Source organism: Mobula birostris, chromosome 22, assembly GCF_030028105.1.
Source record: "Mobula birostris isolate sMobBir1 chromosome 22, sMobBir1.hap1, whole genome shotgun sequence".
Lineage (NCBI taxonomy): Eukaryota > Metazoa > Chordata > Chondrichthyes > Myliobatiformes > Myliobatidae > Mobula > Mobula birostris.
The window spans coordinates 15537744-15565529 of NC_092391.1; the positions used below are offsets into that span (position 1 = coordinate 15537744).

General features: G+C 39.6%; 1 protein-coding gene across 5 annotated transcripts in view; it reads left to right on the forward strand.

The window, feature by feature from the left end:
- Window positions 1-27786, forward strand: part of setx (senataxin) — a 98943-nt gene that overhangs the window by 44404 nt on the left and 26753 nt on the right. For all 5 annotated transcript variants that reach the window (XM_072240101.1, XM_072240100.1, XM_072240103.1 and 2 more), the window contains 8 exons: window positions 10-129; window positions 6892-7057; window positions 13605-13707; window positions 15061-19434; window positions 21669-21777; window positions 22714-22881; window positions 23399-23631; window positions 25447-25599. In XM_072240101.1, the coding sequence (XP_072096202.1) occupies window positions 10-129; window positions 6892-7057; window positions 13605-13707; window positions 15061-19434; window positions 21669-21777; window positions 22714-22881; window positions 23399-23631; window positions 25447-25599 (5426 nt within the window). The remainder of the gene's footprint in view (window positions 1-9; window positions 130-6891; window positions 7058-13604; window positions 13708-15060; window positions 19435-21668; window positions 21778-22713; window positions 22882-23398; window positions 23632-25446; window positions 25600-27786) is intronic.

The window sequence follows — 27786 nt, forward strand, 5'->3', positions numbered from 1 at the left end:
TTTACATAGGTATCTGCATGCTGTTGATGGTGTTGGATGAACAGGCTATGGATTCATTACTACTTGCCCGTGATAAGCAGAATGACTTCATGAAGTCCATTCTGAACACCATGATGAAAAGTAAACCAGGTGTGTCTGAATATTTTTGTAAATGCTGTATTAAATGACATAAAGATGTGGTTAAAAAAGGTATAGAAATGCATATTTTCAGTGAGCTAGCCTATATTTTGGGTGATGTTAGAAGATGAGATGATCTGTTGTAGCTGATTATGTTAGATTTTGTGACCCTATAGATGCGTATGAAATCATGAGGGGCATAGTCATGGGTTCAAGAAGAGAGGAGAAAGATTTTGAAAGTTCCAAGGGGAACAAACTTCATACAGAGATAAATGTTTGTGTGTATATATATGTATGTATACGTGTGTGTGTGTGTGTATATATAAAATGTATATAGAACCAGCTGCCAAAGAAAGTAGTTGAGGCAGGTACAATAATTGGGAAGTTTTTAAAAACCAACAGAAAGCAACTAAAAAAAGTAATTAAGAAGGTAAAGATGGAATACAAAGGTAGCTGGCCAATAATATTATAGAGGATCCCAAAAATTTCTTCAGATATTTAAAAGTGTAAAAGAGAGGTAAGTGTTGATATCGGACTGCTGGAAAACTATGCTGGAGAGGTAGAAATGGGGGATAAGCAATTGGACGAACTGAATAAGTATTTTGAATCAGTATTCACTGTGGAAGACACTAGCAGTATGCTGGAGTTTCAAGTGTGTAGGGGGCCAAAGTTTGTGAAATTGCCATTACCAGGGAAAATGTCTTGGGTTAGAAAGGTTCAGAGGGCTAAGTTTGGATAGGTTTGAGGGTAGTTAAAAGACAGGGTACTGTTTAGGGGCAGGATTGAAGGGAGTTAGAGGTCAGGGGCAGGAACTAGAGTCCAGGTCAGAGAGCTTCGAAGTCTAATGCCAGTGATTCCAGTGAATGAATGTCAGATTGGTAGGTGCTGAGGGTGAAGGCCAGTGATCCCTGTGGTCAATGACAATGAGGTTGTTGGATCCTGTGGACGAGGGCTGGTTGGCGACTCCCAGGATCAGAGATACATGTGGGCAGGAGACACGAGAACGGGTGACCCCTCCCACAGGTCTTTGAGTTCTGGGATCAGAAGTACATCTGAGCCTGAAGCTCAAGGGCCGGAGTTCAGAATCCTGTGGTTGGCGAGTCTGGAAGTCAAGGCCAGATGGTCGAAGACTCTGGCTCAGCACGTCCAGAAGTTGGAGGCTTGATGTCTGCGAGTCTGTGCCAAATACTGGTGGTTGGAGTCCTGGAAGCAGTCTGTCCTGGGGCTGGATGTCTGTCTGTATGTTTAAGTTGATGGGAGGGGGTAAAGGGGGCTTGTTTTGATGTTGTTGCTTTTGTTTTGTTTTCTTTTGTTACTGTTGTTGCCTGTGGTGTTCTGGTGAACATTGTGGGCATGCTATGTTGGCACCGAATGTGTGGTGACACTTGCAAGCTGCCTCCAGCACTTCCTCAGGGTGTGTTGGTTGTCAACATAAAAAAACATATTTCACTGTATGTTTTGATACGATAAATAAATGAGTCAATCTGAAACCCAGCAACAGGACTAACTTAGCTGGCTGAGACAAACTAAACTGAAAAGCCTCTTTCCCTGCTGTATTGCTTTGACTCCAATGACCTGTCTGCCCCTTATAATTGACAATAATCTCCTTAAATTTTATCTTGACAAATGAATTGCATGGTGTAACACAGCCAAGTTTGTTAATGATACAACTGTGTATGAAGAAAATGAGCGTTGAGTCAAACATAACAGTAAATGATGTCTTTTTTAATGTGAATTGTTTTCATGGTGTAAACAAAATGTAAAGTTGGTCTCATTGAGGAATGCAAAAACAATTACTTATTTTAATCCGTGAGCTACTAGTTATGCACCAATGGAACTTTGGTGTGCTAGTTCATGAAATGCAGCCAGTGATTCTGTTGGTATGAAATGCAGTTAAGGCAGCAAATAATGTTGTTTTTATTATGAGGGAAGTACAAAAATAAGTAGTTATTCAGGGTTTTGGTGAAAGCTCTCAGAATATTGTTCAAACCCCGCTGGTTTCCTTGTCTGCGTACGTTTAGGGAATACACATTCTAGTCCCGCCAAACCTGTGAGCTTGAGACGGCTCTCCCACCCCAGACTCAATTTTGTGTGGATGCTGTGTATTTGCAACTCAGTGCCAAGAAACAACAGACAGCACACTGCATACAATTAAAGGAATTATATTTTTGAATCTTAAACTAAAGACTAAGTAAAGAAAAGGAAGAAAGAAAAAACAAAAAGGACCCATTATAATTAAACAGTCAAATGTGAACAAGTTGGAGCTCAGCTCTTCCCAAAATTCATATTGACCGATCCTCAGTCAATCTCAGCACCTGGCTCCATTGAATCATGGTCCCCCACTGGGTTGAATCCTATGACCAGTTCTCTCCAGTGTCTTCTCTCCATCTCCCGCCAAACAAAAAAGCTCAAGACCAACTTTCCTAACTGGATGACACACATTCCTCAGCATCCCTTATCTTCAGCAATAGCCCAAACAGGCTGAAAGCAGAACAAACTGCTCTTTCAGAACTGCTAAAATGAAATATCTACAGCATAGCTGTAAAAATGTGAACCAGGGTGTTACATTGTGATTTAGTTTGGTTCCTGTCTTTAAGGAAGGATAGAGTTGGATTGGAGTTGATGTGACTTAGATTCCCAGGATGAGTTGTCCTAGGAGGAATGTTTGAGTAAGATTGATATATTCTCTCTGCAAAGATTAAAGTGTGGCTTCATTAAATCCTGCAACATTTTGAGGAAGATTTGTGGAAAGGCTCCATTGCACCAAGAGGATACTCTAGAATCAGTGCCATCCCTTAGAGATGGCCAAATAGAAATGAGATGAAGTTAAACTTCTTGAAGAAGATTGTAAATCTTTGAAATTCTTTGTTCTAGAGGACTGAATGTTCTTGTGAATATTAAAGACTGAAAATAATATATTTTTGGACTCAAAGATTGTGGAATTAGTTTGGGGAAATGAGCAAAGAGGATTAGTCATAATCTTACTGACAGAGCAGACAGGAGAGACTGATCCAACTATTCTGTTTCTTAAGTTTATTGATTGTAGTCCTGTGGTTAGAAATTTCCATCTGGAAGAAACACCTTCAAGTGAAAGTAACTACACCAGGGCGGAAACACCTGTCTTTTAAATAAAACTACTTCCTTTTATGCATGTTGTAGTTTCATTTCAGCTTTCTGTGCACAAATTTGGCAAAAGTGAAAGTAAAATTTACTTCTATAAATTATTTAGTCAATTAATGCACATTCTTCTGTATGTGCATGAATTTGAGAATAAATTCTGTAAATGAGAGATTTACTTTGAAACTACACGCAAAATTATAATGTGCTTAACTTTTCACATCAGCACTTTTAATTGAGATGTTGAAACTCATGAACGCTTATAATTTTCCAGAAAGCAGTAACAGTTTTGACAATGCTAAGGGGGAGGAAATGATCTTGCTAAGATATCTTTGAAAATAGCTTACTACTTTTAAAACCCAGGTAAAGCAAGACCATAAGGCATAAGAGCTGAATTAGGCCATTCAGCCCATTGAGTCTGCTCCATCATCCCATCATAGTGATTTATTATCCCTTTCAACCCCATTCTCCCTGTAACCTTTGACACTTTACTAATCAAAAACCTATGAACCTCTGCTTTAAGTATACCCAATGGCTTGGCCTTCACAACTGTCTGTGGCAATGAATTCAACAGATTCACTACCCTATGGCTTAAGTAATAATTTGTAAATAGTGGTCCACATGAATTTAGCCTTCTATAATGTTCTTTATGGCTTAGTCCATTTTTTTTGACATGCTTTGATAAGTTCCTCGTCATCCACATCACTGAGGACCTCACGTGGTCTGTACACACCAGCTGTGTGGTGAAAAAGGCATCTCAGCCATTTGAGGAAGTTTGGTATGGGCCCCCAAATCCTTTATTTTTGTAATTTTTATTGAAGTTCATCATCAAACAAACATTTCCATAAGATGTATTTCAGATATTGTACATATATATCATATAATCATATTTGCCACAAATCTCCACATAATATTTATCTGAGGTATAGTAAAGGCATCCATTAGACTTGCAAGACCATGGATCTGCGCCTGGAAAGTCTTCACTCTCCAGGGCGCAGGCCCGGGCAAGGTTGTATGGAAGACCAGCAGTTGCCCCTGCTGCAAGTCTCCCCTCTCCACGACACCAATGTTGTCCAAGGGAAGGGCATTAGGACCCATACGGCTTGGCACCAGTGTCGTCGCAGAGCAATGTGTGATTAGGTGCCTTGCTCAAGGACACAACACGTTCCCTTGGCTGGGGCTCGAACTCACAGCTTTCAGGTCGCTAGTCCAATGCCTTAACCATTTGGCCACGTGCCCACATCTGAGGTATACACCTATAGAAAAGAGAGGAAAGGAAGAACAAGCAAAAGGAGGAAACTATATGCAAGTCGAGAGTGATCTTTTTTTTTTACAACATATTCATCGATTTGTGAGAATAAAATCAGGACTATGAGGTGTTATGTAGTTCAACCATTTTTCCCAGTATGAATCAAATTGTTCCAAGTTATGATTAACAGATGCTGTTATCTTCTCCATTTTGTAAACGTCCATTGTAATTTCCATCCATGTGTTTAAAATTAGGCTCTCCTGTGATAACCATTTCCTGGTAAGAGACTTTCTACCAGCCACCAGCAATATATTAATTAAATATTTATCTCTTTTCGACCATTCTTGAGGTACATACCCAAAATATATGGTCTTACTTTCTAAGGGTATTTCACATTTAAAGATGTCTTGTAGGGCATTATGTATCCCACTCCAATAGTCTTTGATAACGGGGCAATCCCAGAAAATACGATAATGGTTTGCATTTTGATTTCCACAATTTATCCAGCAAACAGGGAGGTTACTATCATAATGGGATTTCTGGGAGGGTGTAATAAAATGTAATAAAATCAAGTTTTTTCATCCAAACTCCATTTCTGTGAACTTGTACACTTCCATTGATACTTCCATATTATTGTCCATTCTTCTTCTGATATAATTATCCCTCTTTCCTTCGCCCATTTTGTTTTAATGTATGAAGTCGAATGTGTTTTAAGATTTGACAAACCCTTATACACGCTTGAAATGATTCTACTTCTGTTATCTGAATTATATGCTTTTCTAAATAGCTCTATCAAACATGTACTTGCCTTGGTTACATTTTTAACCCTCTGGGCCCCCAAATCCTAACAACTTTCTGCAGGGGCATAATGAGAGCATCCTGACTGGCTGCATCGCTGCCTGGTATGGGAACTGTACTCCCTTAATTGCAGGACTCTGCAAGGAGTGGTGCAGACAGGCCAGCTCACCTGTAGTTGTGAACTTCCTATGATTCCAGACATTTACAAAGATAGGTGTGAAAACAGGGCCTGAAGGATCATTGGAGACCCAAATCACCCCAACCATGGTCTATTTCTGCTGCTGACATCCGAGAAACAGTATCACAGCATAAAAGCCAGGACCAACAGGCTCCGGGACAGTTTCTTCCACCGGGCCATCAGACTGATTAACTCACGCTGATTTGAGTGTTACATTGACTGTCCTATTTATTATAAATTACTGTGATTACACATTGCACATTTAGATGGAGATGTAACATAAAGATTTTTACTCCTCATGTATGTGAATTCAATTCAATTCATTTTCAGATATGATTTACAAGTAACTCCAAAAAGTAAATTAGTAACTCACTTAGACTAAGATCTGAATTTGTTCCTGAAGCCTTTTGTAAAAAAATTTGCTGAATTAGTTTCTCCTAAAACTCTTGTCTTAGAATCACCCAATCATAATGTTTACGGACTATATAATTGAATATTTCAAGTAATCCCAAAAATAAGTTTAACGATTAAGTGTGTTGGCCCAAAATTCTGACTGTTTATTCCTTTCCATAAATGCTTCCTGATTTGCTGAGTTCCTTTACCATTTTGTGTGTGTTGCACATGAGTGTAAATGTACTGCATTTTTTTGTATTTTAGTCCTGATTGTAATTTGTTGGACTAGGATTTTCTTGCTTGTGATGAAGACCTATGGATAAATTAGAACTCGTGTATTCCCCAGAATAAAGACATGGTCCCAATCTGGTCTGGTCTTCAAAGCAAATCCCCTACAGTATCTTCCCCAATGCAATGTCGGAGAGGTTGACAGCCTGGGATATTACAGCCATGATCCAGAGCAAATCTGACCCATCAAATAGCTAAAGAAAACTGCTTACACCAAGCTCCAATTTTCTGTATACCTTTGTGTTTTAACATTCAAAATCTTTTTTTAAACATCAAAAACATAATTTAAGAAAACTGACAACATATAAATGCACTAAACAATAATTAAGATACTTCAAAGCACTTGAATTTTTTTAAATCTAAACAAAAGCTATAAATATGCTGATCCTTTGGAACATTTACTTTACACGCAAATGAACAGAGTCATTGTTAATCAATCTTGGGATAGATGGCTCCTGCATGGATAAATAGCAAGCAGTTCTATGCAGACTTGCTGGTATTTTCTTATAAATTCTTATTAATACTAATCTAATAAAAAAAATGTTGTGTATAACTGCAAGGGGTCACCAACACCCAAAATCTTGTAGCTAATTCAGCCATTTGAATGTTAAATCTTTAATTTTGCATCTGAAAATTGTTCAGTATCTTTGTTATGGCTTCTTTGGTGTTATAGGCTAGAAAAATTGACAAACACTTAAATTGCAAGTTGGCATTGATGTCTTGAACCAATTTGCTCCAATTTCTGTTCTAGGTGATGCTTCTGATCCATTTTGGCCAGCTCTACAGTGCTTCATGATAATCCTAGATCGACTTGGATCCAAAGTCTGGGGCCACCTCAGTGACCCCACTGAGGCATTCCAGGCCATCATTGAAAGCCAAAGTTACAACGATGAGATAGAAAAAATTCGCAGTTCAAGGTTGGTAAATTAGAAGTAGTTGAGGATTAGACATTTTATTTAATAAAATTATAAGACGCAGCAGTCAATATTGTGGCGAATGTACTTAAATATCTAGAGATGCATCAAAAACTGAAAATCAGTGCTACTTTGCAGGTGGTGTTAAAGAATTAGGTCAACGTCATGTTAAAAAGGATATGTTTTAAGGAGGCTTCTGTGGAACTAGAGAGATGCAGAGAGGGATTAAGATAAGCATTCAAGCCTATGAGCCGTGTGGTAACATTGTAGCTCTATAAAACCCTGGTTAGATCATAAGATATAGAAGCAGAATTAGGCCATTTGGCCCATCGAGTCTGCTTCGCCATTTCATCATGGCTGATCCATTTCCCTCTCAGCCCCAACTTTCTGCCTTCTCCCTGTATCCCTTCATATTCTGACTAATCAAGAATCTATCAACCTCTGCCTTAAATATACCCAGTGATTTGTCCTCCACAGCCCCCTGTGGCAATGAATTCCATAGATTCACCACTCTGGCTAAAGAGGTTCCTCATCTGCATTCTAAATGGACATCCCTCTATTCTGAGGACATGTCCTCTGGTCTTAGGCTCCACCACCATAGGAAACATCAATTCTGTCGAGGCCTTTCAACATTCGATAGGTTTCTGAGATCTACCCTCATTCTTCTGAATTCCAGTGATTATAGGCCCAGGGCCATCAACCACTCCTCATGTGACAAGTCGTTCAATCCTGGAATCATTTTCGTGAACCTCCTTGAACTTTCTCCAATGTCAGCACATCCTTTCTTAGACTCCAAATGAGGCCTCACCGGTGCCTTAACATTAGATCCTTGCTTTTATATTGTAGTCCTCTCGAAATGAAAGCTAACATTGCATTTGCCTTCCTCAACTTGCAAATTAATCTTCAGGGAATACTTCATGAGGACTCAAGTCCCTTTGCACTTCAGATTTTAAAATTTACTCTCCATTTCTAAAATAGTCTACACCTTTATTTCTCCTACCAAAGTTTATGACCATGCACATGCTGACACAGTATTCTATCTGCTTTACCCATTCTCCTAATCTGTCTAAGTCCTTCTATAGCCTCTTTGCTCGCTCAGCACTATTTGCCTCTCCACCTATCTTCGTATCAGCCACAATCTTGGCCACAGACCCATCAATTCTTTCATAAAAATCATTAACAATATCAAAAGAAGTGGTCCCAACGCAGACCTCTGTGGAACACCACTAGTCACCAACATCTAACGAGAAAAGGCTCCCTGTATTCCCACTCTTTGCCTCCTGCCAATCAGCCAATACTCTATCCATGCTAGTATCTTTCCTATAATACCTTGGGCTCTTGTTAAACAGCCTCAGATGTGGCACTTTCTCAAAGGCTATCTGAAAATCCAATACACAACATCCACTGATTTTCCTTTGCCTATGCTGCTTGCTATTTCTTCAAAGAATTTCAACGGATTTGTTTGGCAAGATTTTCCCTTAAGGAAACCATGCTGACTTCAGCCCATGGTATCACGTGCCTCCAAGTATTCCGAAACCACATCCATAACAATCAACTCCAAGATCTTCCAACCACTGAGATTAGACTAACTGGCCTATGGTTTCCTGTCCACTGCCTTCTGAAGAGAGGAGTGACATTTGGTGACTATTTCACCAGAACTATGCCAGAATCCATTGATTCTTTAAAGATCGTTATTAATGTCTCCCACATTCTCCTCAGCTACCTCTTTCAGAACTCTGGGGTGTAATCCATCTGGTCCAGGTGACTTGTCTCCCTTCAGACCTTTCAGTTTCCCAAGAACCTTCTCTCTAGTAATGGTAACTTCACACACTTCATAACCCCTGACACCTGGAAGGTCCACCATACGTTTAGTGTCTTCCACGGTGAAGACTGATACAAAATGCTTATTCAGTTTGTCTGCCATTTCCTTCTCCCCTATTACTACCTCTCCCACATTATTTTCCAGTGGTTTGATAGCTACTTTTGTCTCCCTTTTACCCTTTACATATCTGTAGAAACTTTTGTTATCCTCTTTAGTATTATTGGCTAGCTTACTTTCATATTCCATCTTTTTCTTAATGACTCTTTTAGTTGCCTCTTGTTGGTTTTTATAAGCTACCCATCCAACTTCGCACTAATTTTTGCTCTATTTATATGCCGTATCTTTGGCTTTTATGTTGGTTTTGAATTCTCTTGTCAGCCACAGTTGCATCATCCTGCTTCTGGAATACTTCACTGGGATGTATCTGTCCTGCATCTTCCAAATTGCTCCCAGAAACTCCAGTCATTGCTGCTCTGCTATCATCCCTGCTGGTGTTCCTTTCCAATCAACTTTGGCCAGTTCCCCTCTCATACCTCTGTAATTTCCTTTACTCCACTGTAATACTTACACACTTGTGTTCAGTTCTGGTCGCCTCATTATCGGAATGATGTAGAAGCTTTAGACAGGATGAAGAGGAGATTTACCAGGACGCTGTTTAGACTTGAAGGCATGTCTGACGAAGATAGATTGAGTGATCTAGGACTTTTCCCTTTGAAGCAAAGGATGATGTGAGGTGACCTGATGGAGGTATAGATGATAAGATGATAAGAGACTTAGAACAAGTGGACAGCCAGATATGACCAATATAAGGGGGCATAATTTTGAGGTAATTGAAGGACTTTATAAGGGGAATGTCAGAGATATGTTTTTTACACAGAGTGCTGGGTGTATAGAATGCCTTGCCAGGGGTGCTGGTGTAGCAGATACATTAGGGGCATTTAAGAAACTTCAGTAAGCATATAGATGATAGAGAAATGAAAGGCTATGTAGGAGGGAAGGTATAGATCTCAGTGTAGGTTAGAAGGCAGTTATAACATCATGGGACAAAGGGCTTGTGCTGTGTTGTTATGTTCTATATATATCTAGCCACCAGAATAATGGACCAAGACAGGGAAAAAAGGATGCAGACTGGGAAGTCCAGTTTGCTTGGATATAACAATTGAGACACAGAAGCCAAAAGTGGGAACTTTCGAGTGGGTTTGTGTTGCCTTTCCATGGAGATTTTATGATTCAGAAACTGGTGCGTGTAAGACAGGCTAGAATGATGTAAATGACATTTTCTTAACTTCTAACTTAAGTTAATGAAAGAAGCACAAGAGTGGTATGTAGTCATTTGATTGGCACCTCACAGAAATGAAAACGGCAGAAATTGGGAATACCTTTGTTCTTTTTGCTGCTTTAGGAATGTTTTGCCCTTGCTTGATTATTGCTGCCATTTGAATGTCATTATTCTCTCCTGAGTATAAGTTCCTATTTGGTAGAAGGGAAAAAGGGGTAGACTTTTCTAAATAAAAAAAAACAATTTCAGAAATCAGAGCTGCAAAGGAACTTGAGTCCTTGTGTAGGATTCTCTAAAGGTTAACTTTCAGGTTGAGTTGGTGCTAAAGAAGGCAAATGCAAGTTGCAGATGATACAAGAAGAATAGAATATATAAGTAAGGAGGCACTTGGAGTATTGAGAGTGGTTTTGGGCTCCTTTTCTTAGAAAGGATGTATAGGATTTGGAGAGGGTCCAGAGGAAGTTCACTAGAATTATCCTGGGAATGAAAGGGTTAATGTGTGAGGAATGTTTGGTGGTTCTGGGCTATTATTTCCAGACTTAGAAGAATGGGGGCGGTGGGGGCGGTGGGGGCGGAGTGGGATCTAATTGAAAGCTATGGAATATTGAAATGCCTAGATAGTGGATGTAGAGAGGATGGTTTCTCTAGTGGGGAAGTCTGGGAAGAGAGGACACAGAATGAAAGGATGTCCCTTTAGAACAGAGATGAGGAACTACTTTAGAGAGTGGTAAATCTGTGGAATTCATTGCCGCAGACTGGTGTGAAGGCCAAGTCAGTGGATATATTTAAAGTGGTGGTTGATATGTTCTTGCTAAGTAAGGGCATCAAGCGTTATGGGGGGAAGGCAGATGAATGTGGTTGTGAAGGATGATAATCATGATGGAATGGCAGAGCAGACTCTATATGGTCTTATTTTAAGTATCAATCCAGTCTTCTCAAGAGTTCTAAATGATTTTGTAAATGTTTGGCAATATTGCTGTAGTTTTTAGTAAAATGTGGGTCTTAAAGCTGTTCAATATCAGTATTTTAAAATAATGGTTCACTACCCATCTTGTGTTGATGGTCATAGTCCTACTTTATTGATCCCGGGGGAAATTGGTTTTCGTTACAGTTGCTCCATAAATAATAAGTAGTAATAGAACCATAAATAGTTAAATAGTAATATGTAAATTATGAAGTAAGTCCAGGACCAGCCTATTGGCTCAGGGTGTCTGACCCTCCAAGGGAGGAGTTGTAAAGTTTGATGGCCACAGGCAGGAATGACTTCCTATGACGCTCAGTGCTGCATCTCAGTGGAATGAGTCTCTGGCTGAATGTACTCCTGTGCCCACCCAGTACATTAAGTAGTGGATGGGACACATTGACCAAGATGGCATGCAACTTAGACAGCATCCTCTTTTCAGACGCCACCGTGAGAGAGTCCAGTTCCATCCCCACAACATCACTGGGCTTACGAATGAGTTTGTTGATTCTGTTGGTGTCTGCTACCCTCAGCCTGCTGCCCCAGCACACAACAGCAAACATGATAGCACTGGCCACCACAGACTTGTAGAACATCCTCAGCATCATCCGGCAGATGTTAAAGGATCTCAGTCTCCTCAGGAAATAGAGACGGCTCTGACCCTCCTTGTAGACAGCCTCAGTGTTCTTTGACCAGTCCAGTTTATTGTCAATTCATATCCCCAGGTATTTGTAATTCTCCACCATGTCCACACTGACCCCCTGGATGGAAACAGGGGTCACCGGTACCTTAGCTCTCCTCAGGTCTACCACCAGCTCCTTAGTCTTTTTCACATTAAGCTACATATAATTCTACTCACACCGTATGACAAAGTTTCCTACTGTAGCCCCGTACTCAGCCTCATCTCCCTTGCTGATGCATCCAACTATGGCAGAGTCATCCGAAAACTTCTGAAGATGACAAGACTCTGTGCAGTAGTTGAAGTCCGAGGTGTAAATGGTGAAGAGAAAGGGAGACAAGACAGTCCCCTGTGGAGCCCCAGTGCTGCTGATCACTCTGTTGGACACACAGTGTTGCAAGCACACGTACTGTGGTCTGTCAGTCAGGTAATCAAGAATCCATGATACCAGGGAAGCTTCCACCTGCATTGCTGTCAGCTTCTCCCTCAGCAGAGCAGGGCAGATGGTGTTGAACGCACTGGAGAAGTCAAAAAGCATGACCCTCACAGTGCTCGCTGGCTTGTCCAGGTGGGCGTAGCCACGGTTCAGCAGGAAGACGATGGCATCCTCAACTTGTAGTTGGGGCTGGTAGGCGAACTGGAGGGGATCTAAGTGTAGCCTGACCATAGGCTGGAGCAGCTCCAGAACAAGTCTCTCCAGGGTCTTCATGATGTGGGAGGTCAATGTCACTGGTCTGTAGTCATTGAGGCCGCTGGGGCACGGCGTCTTCAGCACAGGGATGAGGCAGGACGTCTTCCACAGTACAGGAACCCTCCGGAGCCTCAGGCTCAGGTTAAATACATGGCGAAGTACTCCACATAGCTGAGGGGCACAGGCTTTGAGCACCCTGGTACTGACACCATCAGGTCCTGCAGCCTTGCTTGGGTTGAGATGTTTCAGCTGTCTTCTCACCTGTTCAGCTGTGAAGCCCACCATGGTATTTTCATGTTCAATCATAACACCTTTTATCAATTCTGTTCCCGTCAACCTGCATAATCTGTTGGTTTTCATTAAAAGTTTCAATGGTTTAGATACATTAAATGCATTTAGACTGTTAATTTTGAAACATTTTAGCTGGTTCCAGGACTTCAACTGTTGAAATTAATTGTGCTTAGGATTTGGTTTAGTATATGAGACTCATTTAAATGCAAACCTGCGCATGTGGTCAATCGCAGGAACAGGTTAGGAAGCCCTGGGTATGAAAGTAAAAATGTGGCAGAAAAATAAATTTTACACGAAGAAAGCTCAATGTCAGAGCAATAAATTAATTATTTCCTCATGCTTATGTTTTTGCCTGCACCCTCCTCCTCATCTCCCTTGATTTGCTGCCTCTCATCATCCCCACCTGACTTTAACCAACTTCTTTTCTCCCTTGTCCTTTCTTTTCACCTTCCAACCCATCCACCCCAGACTTTGTTCTACTTCCACTTCCTCCCCCCGTACTTGAGCTCATTCTCTGTCCCCATCTCAGCAACAATCCATCCAGTGCTGGAAGCGACCAGGCACAGATACCAGCTCTTCTCTGCAGGGAAACTTCCCGGGAGCCCCAGCAGCTTGTCCATTGCTGTGGCTGCCTCCTGTGCTGTGAGTGGGTGACAGGCATAGAAAAGATTTTTAGTTCATGTGTGTAGGCAATGAAGTGAGTGCTGTGTATGGGATGAATATGTGATTTACAGTTTAAGAATGGCTACAATATAATGCTTATAATGTTGGGCAGATAGAGAGCAAGTTGCTTATCACAAATAATGCTGTGCTGTTGTTTGCTTTAGAAATAATACAAATGTAAAATATGATCTGGATGGTGATGTCGATGATGATATGGTTTCATGCAGCCAGATTGTCTATGATTACAACTCAAGAAAGCAAAGCAAGGTAAATGTCTTGCTAAATATTTGTTAAAGTATTATTTTGTTTTCATTCACATTATGTAGCTAAATTATAAAGATTAACAAACAATCCATTATGAGAATACTTAATTTTCCCTCGGTTGTCTTTGATGCCTGCTTTCCAGGTCTTCACCAATACTGCTTTTGATCAATAATGAAAGTTGTACAGAAAATGATTTCGGCTAATTCATTTCTACTTTTTCTTAATACATGGTAATTATATTGCTTTCCAGTTTGGAAGTAGCTGAGATTGTGAACTCTGTACCATGGATTATCAGAGCAATGATGCTTACAACTCAGTAAAAATATGCGTTTAATTGGCTTTTCAATTTAGAAATTGGAGTGTTAATTGATAAAGGATAACTTTTGGTGAAGCTGTTCTAAATGTGCTTTTTTAATTTAAAAAAATATTTGGTTTGTGGATCACAATAGTGTGCATATAACCCTGAAGCTGTCATTCTTGTTTTTTTTTAAAAAAAACTCATATGATGAATTATTATCTTCTTGGGAAAGAAATCGCCCACTTATATAGGCCAGATTAGATAAAAATGAGACTTAAAAATGGGACTCCAGACCCGTAGCAATAGGCCCTTGAGCAAACTGATAAAGGACAAGTTCAAGTTGTCATCTGACTATACATATATACAGTACAACCAAACTAAACAACATTCCTCTGGACCTTGGTGCACCTACAAAGCGTATCTCTCAGGGCACATAAAATAAAATTTTACCACAAATAAGTTTAAAAAATATATATATATATATATGTAATTAAAAATGCATATTTTGCGCAGCACAGGTAAACAGTCGATCTTGCTGGTGACAAGTATCCCTCACTCTCTCAGCCTGAGGGAAGGAACTGTTACCCGATGTGGCAGTCCTAGTGGTGCTGCTCCTGTACCACCTTCCTGAAGGTAGTGGGTCAAAGCGATTGTGGGGTGAGTGGTAGGGATCCTCAACAAGACTTCAGGCCTTTTGTATACAACGATCCCGGTAAATGTCACAAATAGGGGGATTGATACCCTTGTGATCTTTTGGTGATCTTTACTATCTGCTTTAGAGTCTTGCCTTGTAGCTTCTGTACCACACAATGGCACAGCCAGACAGGACACTGTGTTTTAGGGATTAGACAATAAATACCAACCTTGCCAATGACATCAATATCGTCTGTTTGAAGACACATTTTTTAAAATAAAAAGCTTAATCTCTGATTTTCTGTCTCTACCCACCCTCCTCCACCCCTGCTACGCAACACAAGAGATTTCAAAAACTATTATAAAGGTCATGACTTTAATACATTTTAATGAAAGTTTACTGCTTTTTTTATTGCTCTTTACAGAATGCAGGTGGGAAATACACAACATGTGGAGAATATTACCCGAGCATGTATGATGAAATGCAAAGTCTTGAACATGTGCTGCAGTGTGACATTGGACAAGACATGCGTGTACATAACAGTACATTTCTCTGGTTTATCCCATTTGTCAATTCTGTCATGGACCTAAAGGATCGTGGTATTGCCTACATTGGTGAAGTGGTTCATCATATCTACTGCGAAATAAAAGATGTTCTGACTCGGAAAGTTGATTTCTGTGATAAAGTGACCGAGTTCTTCATCATCATTTTGGTGTCCATCATAGAACTTCACAGAAATAAAAACTACCTGCATTTGCTTTGGTATAGTTCGCAGAAGTGGGTGGAAGCATTGGTGAAATGTGTCAGTCTTCCTGCCAGACTTTTTAATCAAAACACAGAGAGAACAGCAACCACAGGTAACTTTAAGGTCTCCTCAACTGTTTTTGCAGTTACGCCATCTTCAGCAAACTCTCCCATCACAAATTCAGCACAACGATCATGTGTTCAACTTATTCGTAGTTTTCTGCGAGAGGGATGTCAATCTCAACAAAGAAGCATATTTCAACCGTTCCTCGACAAACTAAATCTGCAATTACGAAGCTCTTTTATCCTGGGCTGGCAGTTGAATCTCAAAGAACAGCAGGAATTACAGTCTTGTTTAAGACAGTTGGTTAAAAATGCAAGATATAAAACCTCTGAAGTGAAGCAACTAGACGCATTTGGAAGAAGAAGTGGTCAGCAGTGTCCTATAATTAAACGTGAAAAAGAGGACACAGGGGTTTGGGGAAAGATGCCTGGATATTGTAATAGTGGTCCTGGGCCACCAGATCCATTGTTTCAAACAGATAACAAAAGTTTACTTGTTCAGAGAAGTACAATAAATCAAGAAGAAATGGCTGCTTGCTCAGGTCAGGAAGACTGGCCAAACAAATCATCTGAGGATGGAGATTTTCAGTGTAAAGCAGAATCCCCCTTGTGTAATGATGGTACTTTCCTTAATGAGACCAGAACAAATGAAGCAGATGTTTTGGAAGTTGGCAAGACTGATGAAAAATTGTCTTCAGAGATAAGCATTGTGGAACTTTCTCCTCTTCCTTTAGAGATCACCGGTGCTGATCTGCCAAATAAACAGGAGCAGATACCTGAACAAATGGGTGGACTCAAATGTGCATCTGGTGCTAATGTAAATTTAACTGGAAGTTCTTTTCTCAATGGCAATTTGCAGGCTGAGTTCCTTGAAGAAAATCCAGGTATTCAACATCAAGAAAACTGGAAGCAATCCATGTTATCAGAATTCCACGAATCTTTCAGTGATAATGCAACGAAGTCGGAAGCTGCCTCCACCACAAGTAATCAGCACATTCATCCTGCAGTAACATGTACAGCAGCAAGTGTCTGTGATTTGCTTCAGAAAGTGGATTCAGATGAGACTCCATCACACAAGTTTAAAATTGATCCAAACAAACTCCGTAATCTGAAAGTTAAGATGCAAGCAATTAATATTAAAGGAAAGATAACGAAGGAAAACAATAGTAAAGAAAGGAAGTTAGAGGATTTGCCAACCGTAGGAATTGACAGTAGTCGATTAGATTATATTAATATCAGAAACGGCAACCAGAATCCTGACTTCAGCAAAAGCACAATAGATGGCAGTTCTAGTATAGAACATGTGACCACCTCCCCACCTCAGTTGTCACCATTTTGTGACAAAAGAGGGAAGCTTATAAATTCTGATAATTTAATACTTGGTCCATTGTCACACAATAAAGTGAATTCAAGCAATGACTTCAAAGCTCCTGACCTGTCATACCAGTCTCACCAGCGTACAATCAATAGCATAGATAGTGATGATATTCCTTTGAAGAAGTTAAGGGCAAAATTGAAGAAAGGAATTGCATTAACCAGAGTGGCGAATACAGGTGAATCAAAGACGAATAAAGATCTTGGAATGCCCGTGAAAGTTACTTCTATGGATAAAATCCAAGCATTAAACAAAATTGATAGAAAAGTAAACGTTTCCCTTCATGTACAATTATGTGATTCTGTTCAGCGTGAGGAAAAATCTGAGTTCAATTCATCTGTTGAAGAGCCTAGAATTGACAAGGATGCTGAAGTTGATATCTTCAGTTTGCCTTCCACAAAAGAAAATAACAAAATGTTAGAATTTGACAGACCTGGAACAAAAAATCAAATAAGTGAAGCTAGTATACAGGAGATCACCAACTCACCTGTAAAAAATAAAACATCCCCGCAAGAAATGCCTACATCTAGAGAGTCCTCACCAACTCCTTTTGAGGAATATGATTCACAGGTTTTTGAATTTGAAAGTGAAGAGCAGGTATATTCTGTTTGGGAAGATGTTCAGCCAAATGAGCAAAAAGTTGAGGAAGAAAAGCCAGAAGACAATGATGAATCTGATTTACACACCAACAGTGATGAAGTAGATATTAATAGCAAGTTTAATGAAAAGCCAGTAGAAGGTGATGTATCTGATGTACACACCAACAGTGATGATGCTGATATAAATAGCATGTTTAATGAATGGGGGTATGATACAGATTATGTCCCTGATGAATTAATTGAAAAAGTGGCTGAAGAGGTGGAAGCACAGTTGGCAGAAGAAATAACAGCAAGTAAAACGGACAATGAGAAGCAGTTACTGCTTGGGGTAAAACACATTTTTCCTTGCAATTCTGCAGGTAACCTTCAAAAGGAGAAACAAAAACACAGTAAGATTGCAAGAAGTCATCAAAATTTGACTGATAAAAGTAAACACAAGCTTGCATCTGCAAAATGTATACCAAATAAAAAGCAAGCAAGAAAGATAACAGGTAGAGATGAAAATGTGAGGAACAAAAATGGAAAAAATGGAATAAGAGAAAAATATTTATCCCATGTCAGTTCCAGAAAAGATTTGGGCAAGTTAATTTTGACTAAGCAATCCACAAATGGTCATCCAGACCAGAAAGCTAAGAAAAATAATTCTAGTAAAACTTCAGACTTTCCTTCCACCTCAACTCCAAAAAAAGTACATAAACGCCCTGAACCTACTTCAACTGTTGAAAAGCTCGGTCTCAAAAAGAAAACTCGTAAAGCTTTAGACCTTTCTCAAGGAAGCCTTGATAATCTGAACAAATTGCGTAATTATGGACAAGCAGTTGGCACCATTGAGGACAAGTGCCCCAAGAAGGCAAAACTTATTATGCCACAAAAACTGTCAATAACTAGAAATTCACATTTGCTGGCCTCCCAGGATCGTCAGTACCTAAGACAGTCAAGACCTCGGCGGCACCATAAAGAAAAGAAAAGGAAAAGTCCATCTGATGAAAGTGTTTTCCCAAAAAGAGCTCTGCCCTTTACAGAGAGGCAAGACTCTTCTAATTCTGTCCAAACAAGCCAAAAGCTCCCATCTGCATCAGTGGAAAATAGCAGTAATTCTATCCACACTACCTCAACTTCATCTGAAAGAGAAGTAAGTTCATCTTTAACTAAGAGAAACTTGTCGAGTATAAATGAAAGCGATGACTTGAATTTAACGCAGCGTGATCCTTTGGATATGGATATTAGTGATGAAAGCCTGGAAGATGATCTGTTACATTTGACACAGAGGGATCCTGTCGATATGGATATTGAGAATGATGAAACAGAAGAGGACAGCTCAATAAAATCTTCAAATTCCAACATGACCTATTGCCACTATACAGGCTGCACAGCCGTTACTGCATCTTCAGAAAGTTTATGTAAGGACCACACTGCAAGCGAACCCAAGGATGATGTTTTTGCAAAACCAGGATTACCTCTATCTGACCTGAAAAGCTCAAGACCCTCCACCACCAAACTCTTTGCTTCTAGCTCAACTTCCCGTAATGCTCAACTTGCTACAGAAATGGAGGCTATCCCAAAGCGCCCAGCTGTAGCAGTTTCTAAAGTTCCGCAGTTTCAGAAGCCTGCAACAGGAAAGTTCACTGTGCCACAGGCATTGAGACCAATCCAACTTGCAAAACCTGTGGGAACTAACATCCTTCGTGCACAAAACCAAGATGTGGATTTTAGAGCAAGGTCAAGTTTTCCTACACCAGTTGGTGAATCGCGCTCTATGTGTGAAACTTTGCCAGCTCGGAGATCTGCACAGGCTTCTCCTTATGTTCCTATGACAGATCATCGTCAACGGGACCAGTTTGAACTGATCAATGCAGTTCTTAAGTGGAACTATGACATGTTTGACATGTTTGATCAATTTGGAGCACCTGAGGAACTTTGTGAAATTCCACTACGAGCTGTGCCTGATAGGTTTGGATCATATGAAGAGTATTTTAACACTTTTTACCCATTACTGATGTTAAATCTGTTTGAACAGGTGAGCACTGTGTACGCTACAGATGCTGAAATTTAACTGATATTCTTAACCATTGGCACTTGCAATAAATGCTGTACCTGGCTGTACAAGTAAGATCATTTTGAGAAACTTTCAGACTGGCATGGTAAATTTTGAATCTCTGTTTCTGAAAGATAATTTCTGTGTGTTTCCACATTTGCTGAGGGTATGATTGGCATGCTTAGAAAAGCAAAGGGTGAAACAGATTTATGGGAATGATGTAGCCAGTAGAAATAGTTTTGATTTCCTATGGTGGAAAGCCAACACTGGTTGGAAGAAATTGTTCAATCTTTGTTCAGATTTATAATGGAGGCATCCTGTATAATAAGTAATTTGTCTCTCAAAGTTCTCAGAGTGAACTCAATCGCATACTGTTGTGTACGTGTACTAATTGCATGTTTTAATAAAGATATACAGTAGAACTTTACTATATAACCATAGGTGTGTGGTTGACAAATTGGGCTAAATTAAGTAGTTGTGAACTTCCAAAGGGTACAATGTAGGAATGTTATTTAAGATGTACTGATTCAGGTCAAAGAGAAGAGTCCCCAGAAAATTTTGCAGGTGCACAATAGTATCACTACTTTTTGTAAATGGTGCTTGTATTTGGAGCAACAGACAATCTGCTGGAGGAAATCAGCAGGTTGAGCAGCATCTATGTGAGGAAAGGAATTGTTGACACTCAAATCGAAATCCAGCAATGGAGTTGAAAATGGCCAACTTGAGGTGAGATGGCCAGTATAAAGGTGGGGGATAGGTGTGGGAGTGTTGAGACAGAAGTCCCAGTTAATTGTTGGACTGAGGAAGGGTGTAAGATAAGAGGCAATCTGGGCTAGGTAGGGGAGGGGGAGTAAGGATGGAGTTGAGAGATGGTGGCAGACAGAGAGAGGGGAAATGTATAGTGAGTGTGAGTTGGAGTTGGCGGCTGGAGGGAGATGAACATGAGTACAAAGGGCTACCAGTGCGAGATTCTCATAGAGGTGAAAATGAGATCCATTGGGGGAGAGGGAGATGGCAATTGGAACAGAACGATTACGGTGGGGGGACAGGGGGATGTTTGTTGGTAGTGGGGGTTGGGGAGCCTTTGGGTGAACTTTGTGTGTGTATGGTAGCGGGCAGATGGAGCTCCATGTTGAGGTGGGGGCATAGATGAGGGAAAGGAGACAGGAGGATCAGAGGAGATGCTTATTTTTGGATTTGGGCATTTGCCAGGCCATTTTATTTATTTTACAGACGTGTATTTCCATCAATCCTAATTGTTCTGTTACTTCACTAAATTTCACAGATTCAAGTCAACTTTACAGGTTATCAGTTCTATCTTAGTCATAGCATTTTATTTCATGCAGTTGATGTTGCTAAGTAGGGTTTGAGTACACCCATTCTCATACTCCTTGAGCCAACACAAAGGTGAATGTGGACCAGATGTCTGGCACTCACTAATCTCTGCATAGAACATCATCAGTGAGTCACCACCTGAGTCAGTGGTGGAGGTAGATACAATAGTGAAATTTAAGAGACGACTGGACAGGTATATGGAGGAAGTTAAGGTGGGGGGTTATACGGGAGGCAAGGTTTAATGGTCGGCACAACATTGTGGGCTGAAGGGCTTGTACTGTGCTGTACTGTTCTGTGTTCTGCATAAATTTGCTAAACTAACAGATAAACCACGGGAAAGTATATTATGAGGGCTACATATATATATATTTTTTAAAAAGATGTGATTTAATACCAAGTGACCCCATATTATATAATCTACTTCAGAAGTAAGTTTGCTTCAATTTCAAGATTTCAGTAGGCAATAAAATTTTCCTATACGTTCTCCAGACTTGCTGCATGGCTGTTTCCGTGGTAGGAGACAGTAGATGGATGGTCTTTGGATGAAGCCCATATTATACAAAGATTCTCAGAATGTTCAGAAATAAACCAAGCATCAGAGTTATATATCAGAAATGGTCCTCTCGCTGTGCTTATTTGAGTGCATACTGTAAAGTCTTTGTTAATGGCCTAGATAACTTGAAATAAGTGAACAGAGAAAACTAGCAACTAATAAAATCAGGAACTAATTAATATGTTTCTACTGCTTGGAGGGTAGGAGTAAGCTAATATGTTTTGTGTATTTATTCTGTTTTGTCATGGTACAGAATAATAGTTGGCAAATATGATTGGCAATAGAAATGTTTCTAACTGTAAATCTAAATAGCATTTCTTTTATATAGCTAGCTCAGAAATTGATGGAATACAAGCAGACAAATAAAATGATTCAAAACAAACTGATGCTGAAGAACTACTGCGTTGAGGGCAGAATAAATCGGGCTGAATTTCAAGGTGAGAACAAGATAAGCTTTATACATCCTCTACATCCCTAAAGTTGCTTAATATTAACATGAAGTTTTATGCAAAAATTAATGTTTCAGTGCATTTGAAGCCTGATTCCACAGCAGAGTAAATTGAGACTTCCTTTGTCTGAAATTGTTGAAATTTGACTTTGAATTTACGTTACCAATTTGTTGATAATTTGAGGTAAAACTGGTGGTGCACAGGCTCATTGTGCATTTGCTCTCCCCCACCCCGCCCCCACCCTCTGGTTCAGTGAGAATTTGATCTGTTTGCCGGCAATTTTGTTGTACAACTTGTTTGCTTCAAATTGTTCCTTGTTTTTGTAGCTATTATAATTAATCCAAAACTAAGATGATTTACGTATTGATTTTTTTTAACTGTAATTATCCTTTATCACATTTTTGCATTACTTATTTTAGTGCTACTAATTTTAGTTTCTGACTTAATCCTCCTGCAAGGCTGGGTTTCTGTTTAAATAAATTAACTTTGGTTGAAGTGCCTGGTAGACTGTACTTGAGCCCAATGGATTGGGTCTCCCTAAGGTCCCTCTGTTCATCAACATTCCTTAGCACCCTACAATTTGCTGTATATGTCCTGCCCCTATTTGACTTCCCTGCTTTCTTTCAGCTGACATAATTCAGATTGAGGATGATTTGGGTTAAGATCCCAGCTACTAGAAAGACTCATTCTCCTGCTTAAGGTGCTTAGGCTGAGGGTAAGGGCAACATAGCAAATGTGTACATTTGAAGGTGAGTTTATTACTGGTAATTCAGATGCTGTGAATCCTGGGCATGACAGCCATTGAGATTTCAATTTCAACCTTTTTGTAAAGAAAATAGCAAAATTGTTCTTGATCTGTGGGCACTATATTTGTGTTCAGTACTTTGTTCACCACTAGTCAACCAATTTTTTATGTTAACTCAGCTTTCCTACGGGGCTTTGAACTTGAGAAACAATTATACCCAAAGGAAGATGATGTTGTTTTCCTCTGGCTGCCCCAACGTTACAGCTACTACATGCAAGAGGAAACCGAGATGAAGGAAATGCTAATTCCACATATAGCACACGTCCATAGAACATCACGTTTCTCTGGTGAGATCAAAAGGTGTACAATGAATGCTTTGTGTCGGAAATTAAATATTTCGTAATTCGAAACAGAAATCTTTTGAAGAATTTTAAGTCCCTTGAATGTCATGTGCTAACAAGCTAAAATAAAATATTCCACTGGATGTCATAGACTTGTTCGCCATAGAATCAGGCCCTTCAGCCCTCCATGTTCATGCTAATCATTTTGTCCATCTCATTTGCCTGCATTACAGCCCATGTCCTTGCTTTGCCTATTTAAATACAGATTTATGATGGTTCATGCTTTCTTTTAGTTTGTCATCTGGCAGCATGAGACCACTTTATTCATTACTTTAAATGACCATCCACCTAGATCTTTTTCTTCAAGATGAGTTTGAAGGATTAAGATTCTACAGCAGCACCCAAAGGGAAATCTAAATAATATGCTGGACAGTCATATAGTATCAACATTGGGTGCTGTAACACATGCCTAGGAAGGTGGAATTAAATTACTAACTTTCTTCCTGATTTCCTCCTTGAACAGGGCGAGATTCCCAGACAACGCTTCACCTTTCAATCCGCACTCGAGGAAATGTTAGTGCTGTAGAGAACCAGCCAGTGAGGTGTGATGTAATTGGTTCCATGGTGACAACCATACGGCAGTTCAAAGGATTGCTCTTTCTAGCCAAGTCTCCTCTGAGAGGGCCAATTATTTTGCCCCATTCCAATTTCTTTTTTGAGCAAGACATCATGGACAGTACAAAGTGGAGTAATGCTGTAAGGAATATTGTTATATATTATACTTTGCACAATATTACTAAGCACAATTATGAATTGTAACCATGCTAATTCTTCGCAGCTTTATTCTTGTGGGTTTACTTTTGTAATGTTGGGTGAATTGCACAGGTTAAATCTGCATAAAACTCGCTAAACCTATAACCCTGTCTGAAAGCTGAAATTTGAATTGTTCTTGTTCCATAAAGACATCTATTCAATGAAAATGACAAAAATCGCAGTTTCAGAAATTGTTCATGCAATATTTATTTTTAAATAGAAGCAGAAAATAACTTCAATGCATTTGTAAAATGAGGTTTACAAGTGGAAAATATAAAACGTAGAAGCAGAATTAGGCCATCGAGTCTGCTCTGTAATTCTATCAAGGCTGATTTATAATCTCCCTCAACCCCATTCTTCTCCCTTCTACCCATAACCTCTGACACCCTTATTAATCAAGAACATATCAACATCTGCTTTAAACGTGCTCAATAACTTGGCCTCCACAACTATCCATGGCAATAGACTCCACAAGTTCAGCTTCCTCTGACTAAAGAAATCATTATGAATGGATGGAACTGAGCACTGTGATCGGGCACAAAGGGGCAGGATTGATGACAAGTTGTCCACCAGCCTCTGGCCTTTGATGTGATGCTGGACCACGGATCACTTTGTTTATGAGAAATTAACAGCTCTTTTCTCTTATTCTTTTGGCTGTGCTGCTCAAACTGCATCTGGTTTGGTTAAAATAAAAATGCAGTATTTAAGAATAGAGAAGCTTTTATTGAAAATGCACATTTTCAAGTGGTTTATAAGAATGCACATTTTTAATAAAGATGAATGCAAACTATGAATAAGAACATTTTAAAGCTACTTTTGTTCTTGTAAAGTGAAATTTCTAGTTCAGTTTAGTATGTTCAATATTTTGCTTGGGTCAGTTGCTCCTAAAATTTTCATATAACAATGAGAAAGTTGGATTATATTTCATTATATTTGACTTTGAGTTTCAGTTGAATGGATTTGAAGACACTATAGAAGAGACATTTTTTAATGGAGCTAAATTAGACAATAACTAAAGTTGTTTACTTACAAATGATTTGCTGAGTGTATTCTGCACAAACAGCATTAACATCTCCCTTCTCTGCATGGCTGCCTGAAAAATGGATGTCACCATTCCTTAAGTTTATAAGGCCAAAGGTAAATATACACTCAGTGACCATTTTATTCGGCACACCTGTACACTTGCTCATTAATGCAACTATCTAATCAGCTAATCATGTGGCAGCAACTCAATCCATTAAAGCATGCAGACATGCTCAAGGGGTTCAGTTGTTGATTAGACCAAAAATCGGAAAAGGGAAGAAATGTGATCTAAGTGACTTTGACCTGGAATGATTGTTGGTGCCAGACAAGGTGGTTTCGGAACCTCAGAAACTGCTGATCTCCTGCGATTTTCATGCACAACAGTCTCTAGAGTTTACAGAGAATGGCACAAAAAAATCCAATGAGTGGCAGTCTGTGGGCGAAAGCACTTTGTTAATGAGAGAGGTCAGAGGAGAATGGTTCAAGCTGACAGGAAGGTGGCAGTAACTCAAATAGCCACACGTTACAACAGTGGTGTATAGAAGAGCATCTCTGAACACATGACACATTAGACCTTGACCTGGATGGCCTGTTGCAGTAGAAGACCACATTGGGTGCCACTTCTATACCTAATAAAATGGCCACTGACTGTATAGCATGATAAATTGTGATTTTAATGGTTTTTTTCCTTAAGTCTGACTAATCACTATTTTACTGTTACCTTTTCCGATACAGAATGATTACAATGTGGATCAGCAGAAAGCAATTAACATAGCAACATCAATGGTTAAACAACCAAGAATTCCCAGAGTTTGTTTCATTCAAGGACCACCCGGAACAGGAAAATCAAAAACCATTGTTGGGCTCCTGCATCGTTTGCTTGAAGAGGTACCAGTATTTCTAATAAAATGTGACTTTGTAATTCTGAACCAAAAGTTTTTTTAAAAATTCAACAGCAACAAATCAATAGTTTGATCTGAACGATGCTGTACATGATACTGGTTTTAAATATTCTAACACTTTCCTGATTTGTGCCTTGTAAATGATAGAAAACATTTGGGAAGTGGGGTGTGAGTTACACTATACATATCCAGATACTGTATTGAAGTTGTAGTCCCAGTCTTTCTATGGAAGGTTCAATTCAGTTTCTGGTCATTGGTATCGCTCAGGAAATTGATCACTGTTTTGGAGGTGAGTTTGTCTTGTATGGCATTCCAAGGCATTTGTATAGCTCAAATATAACTTATCACTTAGCCCTAGAGTGAATTTTGACATGTTATGAATGGATCCAAACAATATCCAACTCTTATCATCGGAAGCTTATTGATAAAGGAACTTAGGATGTTAGAGCTTAGAATCCTACCCTGAAACACATTGCCACCATTATTCTGGGACTAAGATGGCTGGCTGACAACAAGCACAAATATCTTCAGATGTAAGTCCCATCATTGGTAAGCATTCTGTCTGCTCCCCATGGACTTCAGTTTTACTAGGACCCCATCATGCCAAAAATAGTGAAATCATGTCTTATCATGATGGACAGTCAAGCTGTGACTTTGACTTCAATCATCTTTGGATCAAGGGTGTAATGAGGTCTAGCTGTTTATTGGCAGGTTATTGTTATCAATGCCTATTGATATCAATGACATCTTCTATCACTTTGTAGAAGGATAAACTATTGGTACTTAGTTGGATTAGAGTTTCCTCAACAGAATGCAAGTTGTTTTTTTTATGATGTCAGTGTTGTAGCTAATTGCTGGAACAGATTGTTTGGAGCACACACCATTCAAAACAATAAGCAAGTAATATTTTGGGTTCCCAAGTTTCAGCTGTATCCAGGGTGATGTGATTTTTCTTGACCTGTGGAATGAATTGAATTGAATTGACTGAAGATTAGGGTGGATCCTTCAGGAGGAGGCTTAAGTGAAGCAGCTGGGCACTAAAGGCTGTAGATGATTGCATAGTATGTGCTCTGCTCTGTTTGAGGTTGTGAATGTCATGGAGCCAGCTCCATTAATGAGCTAGTGATTAACTATCACTATCAAATGGCATGACTCTTGAGTACCAGGAAGATCTGCGTAGCATGCATGTGGCCTCATGTAACAGCACTTCATTTCTGGATAGACCTGGTGCAGGTTCTGGGGTGCTGTCCTTCTTTCATTGACCTTAATGGTAATGTGAGATGTATATCTTGTCATGGGATTTCAAGCATTGATAGAGTCCATCTGCTGCTAATGCTGCATAATACGTTGTAGGATGCCTAATTCTGAGTAGTTAGTTTTCCCTGAATCTTGTCTTATTTGCTGTGCAGAGTGTAATCTCTGTGATGACATGAAGTTGTCAAGAATTCTGCAGTGGTCACTCATATCACTGCTTTCATGGACAGATGTACCTTTGGCGGGTCACATAGGTTTAATCATGTTCTGTCTGTCACAAACCCAGTCCAGCAGTTACATCCTTAGGACTCTGCCAGGCTATTTATTTGTGTGATTGCTTTTCATTGCAGCATATTCTGCTATTCTACACTACACGCTCTCCATGTTTCTTCCAAATGATGTCTGTCTTCTGTTGACCTCTGTTGTTTGTGTGATCTATAAATGACCTGGATGAAAATATAGATGAGTGGATTAGTAAGTTTACAGATGACAAGAAGATTGATGGAATTGTGAACAGTGTTGAACACTGCCAAATGATACAGTGAGATATATAGTTCAGTTGTGGATATGGTGGGGGGGGAGGGGGGGGAATGACAGATGGAGTATAATCTGGCCAAATGTGAAGTGTTGCAACTTGGGAGATCAAACATAATGAGACCATACATGTTAATTACAAGACTTTAACAGAGTTGATAAGCAGAGGAATCTTGGGGACCAAATCCATGGCTCTTTAAAAATGGTAAAAAAAAACAGAGAGCATGCTTGCCTTCAGTAGTTGAGAAATTGAGTTCAAGAGTTGGAAAGTTATATTGCAGTTTTAAAGAAAACTAGTTAGACCGTATTTGGAGTATTACGTGCAGTTTTGGTCACCCCATTATAGGAAAGTTATTGAGGATTTGAAGAGGGTATAGAAGAGGTT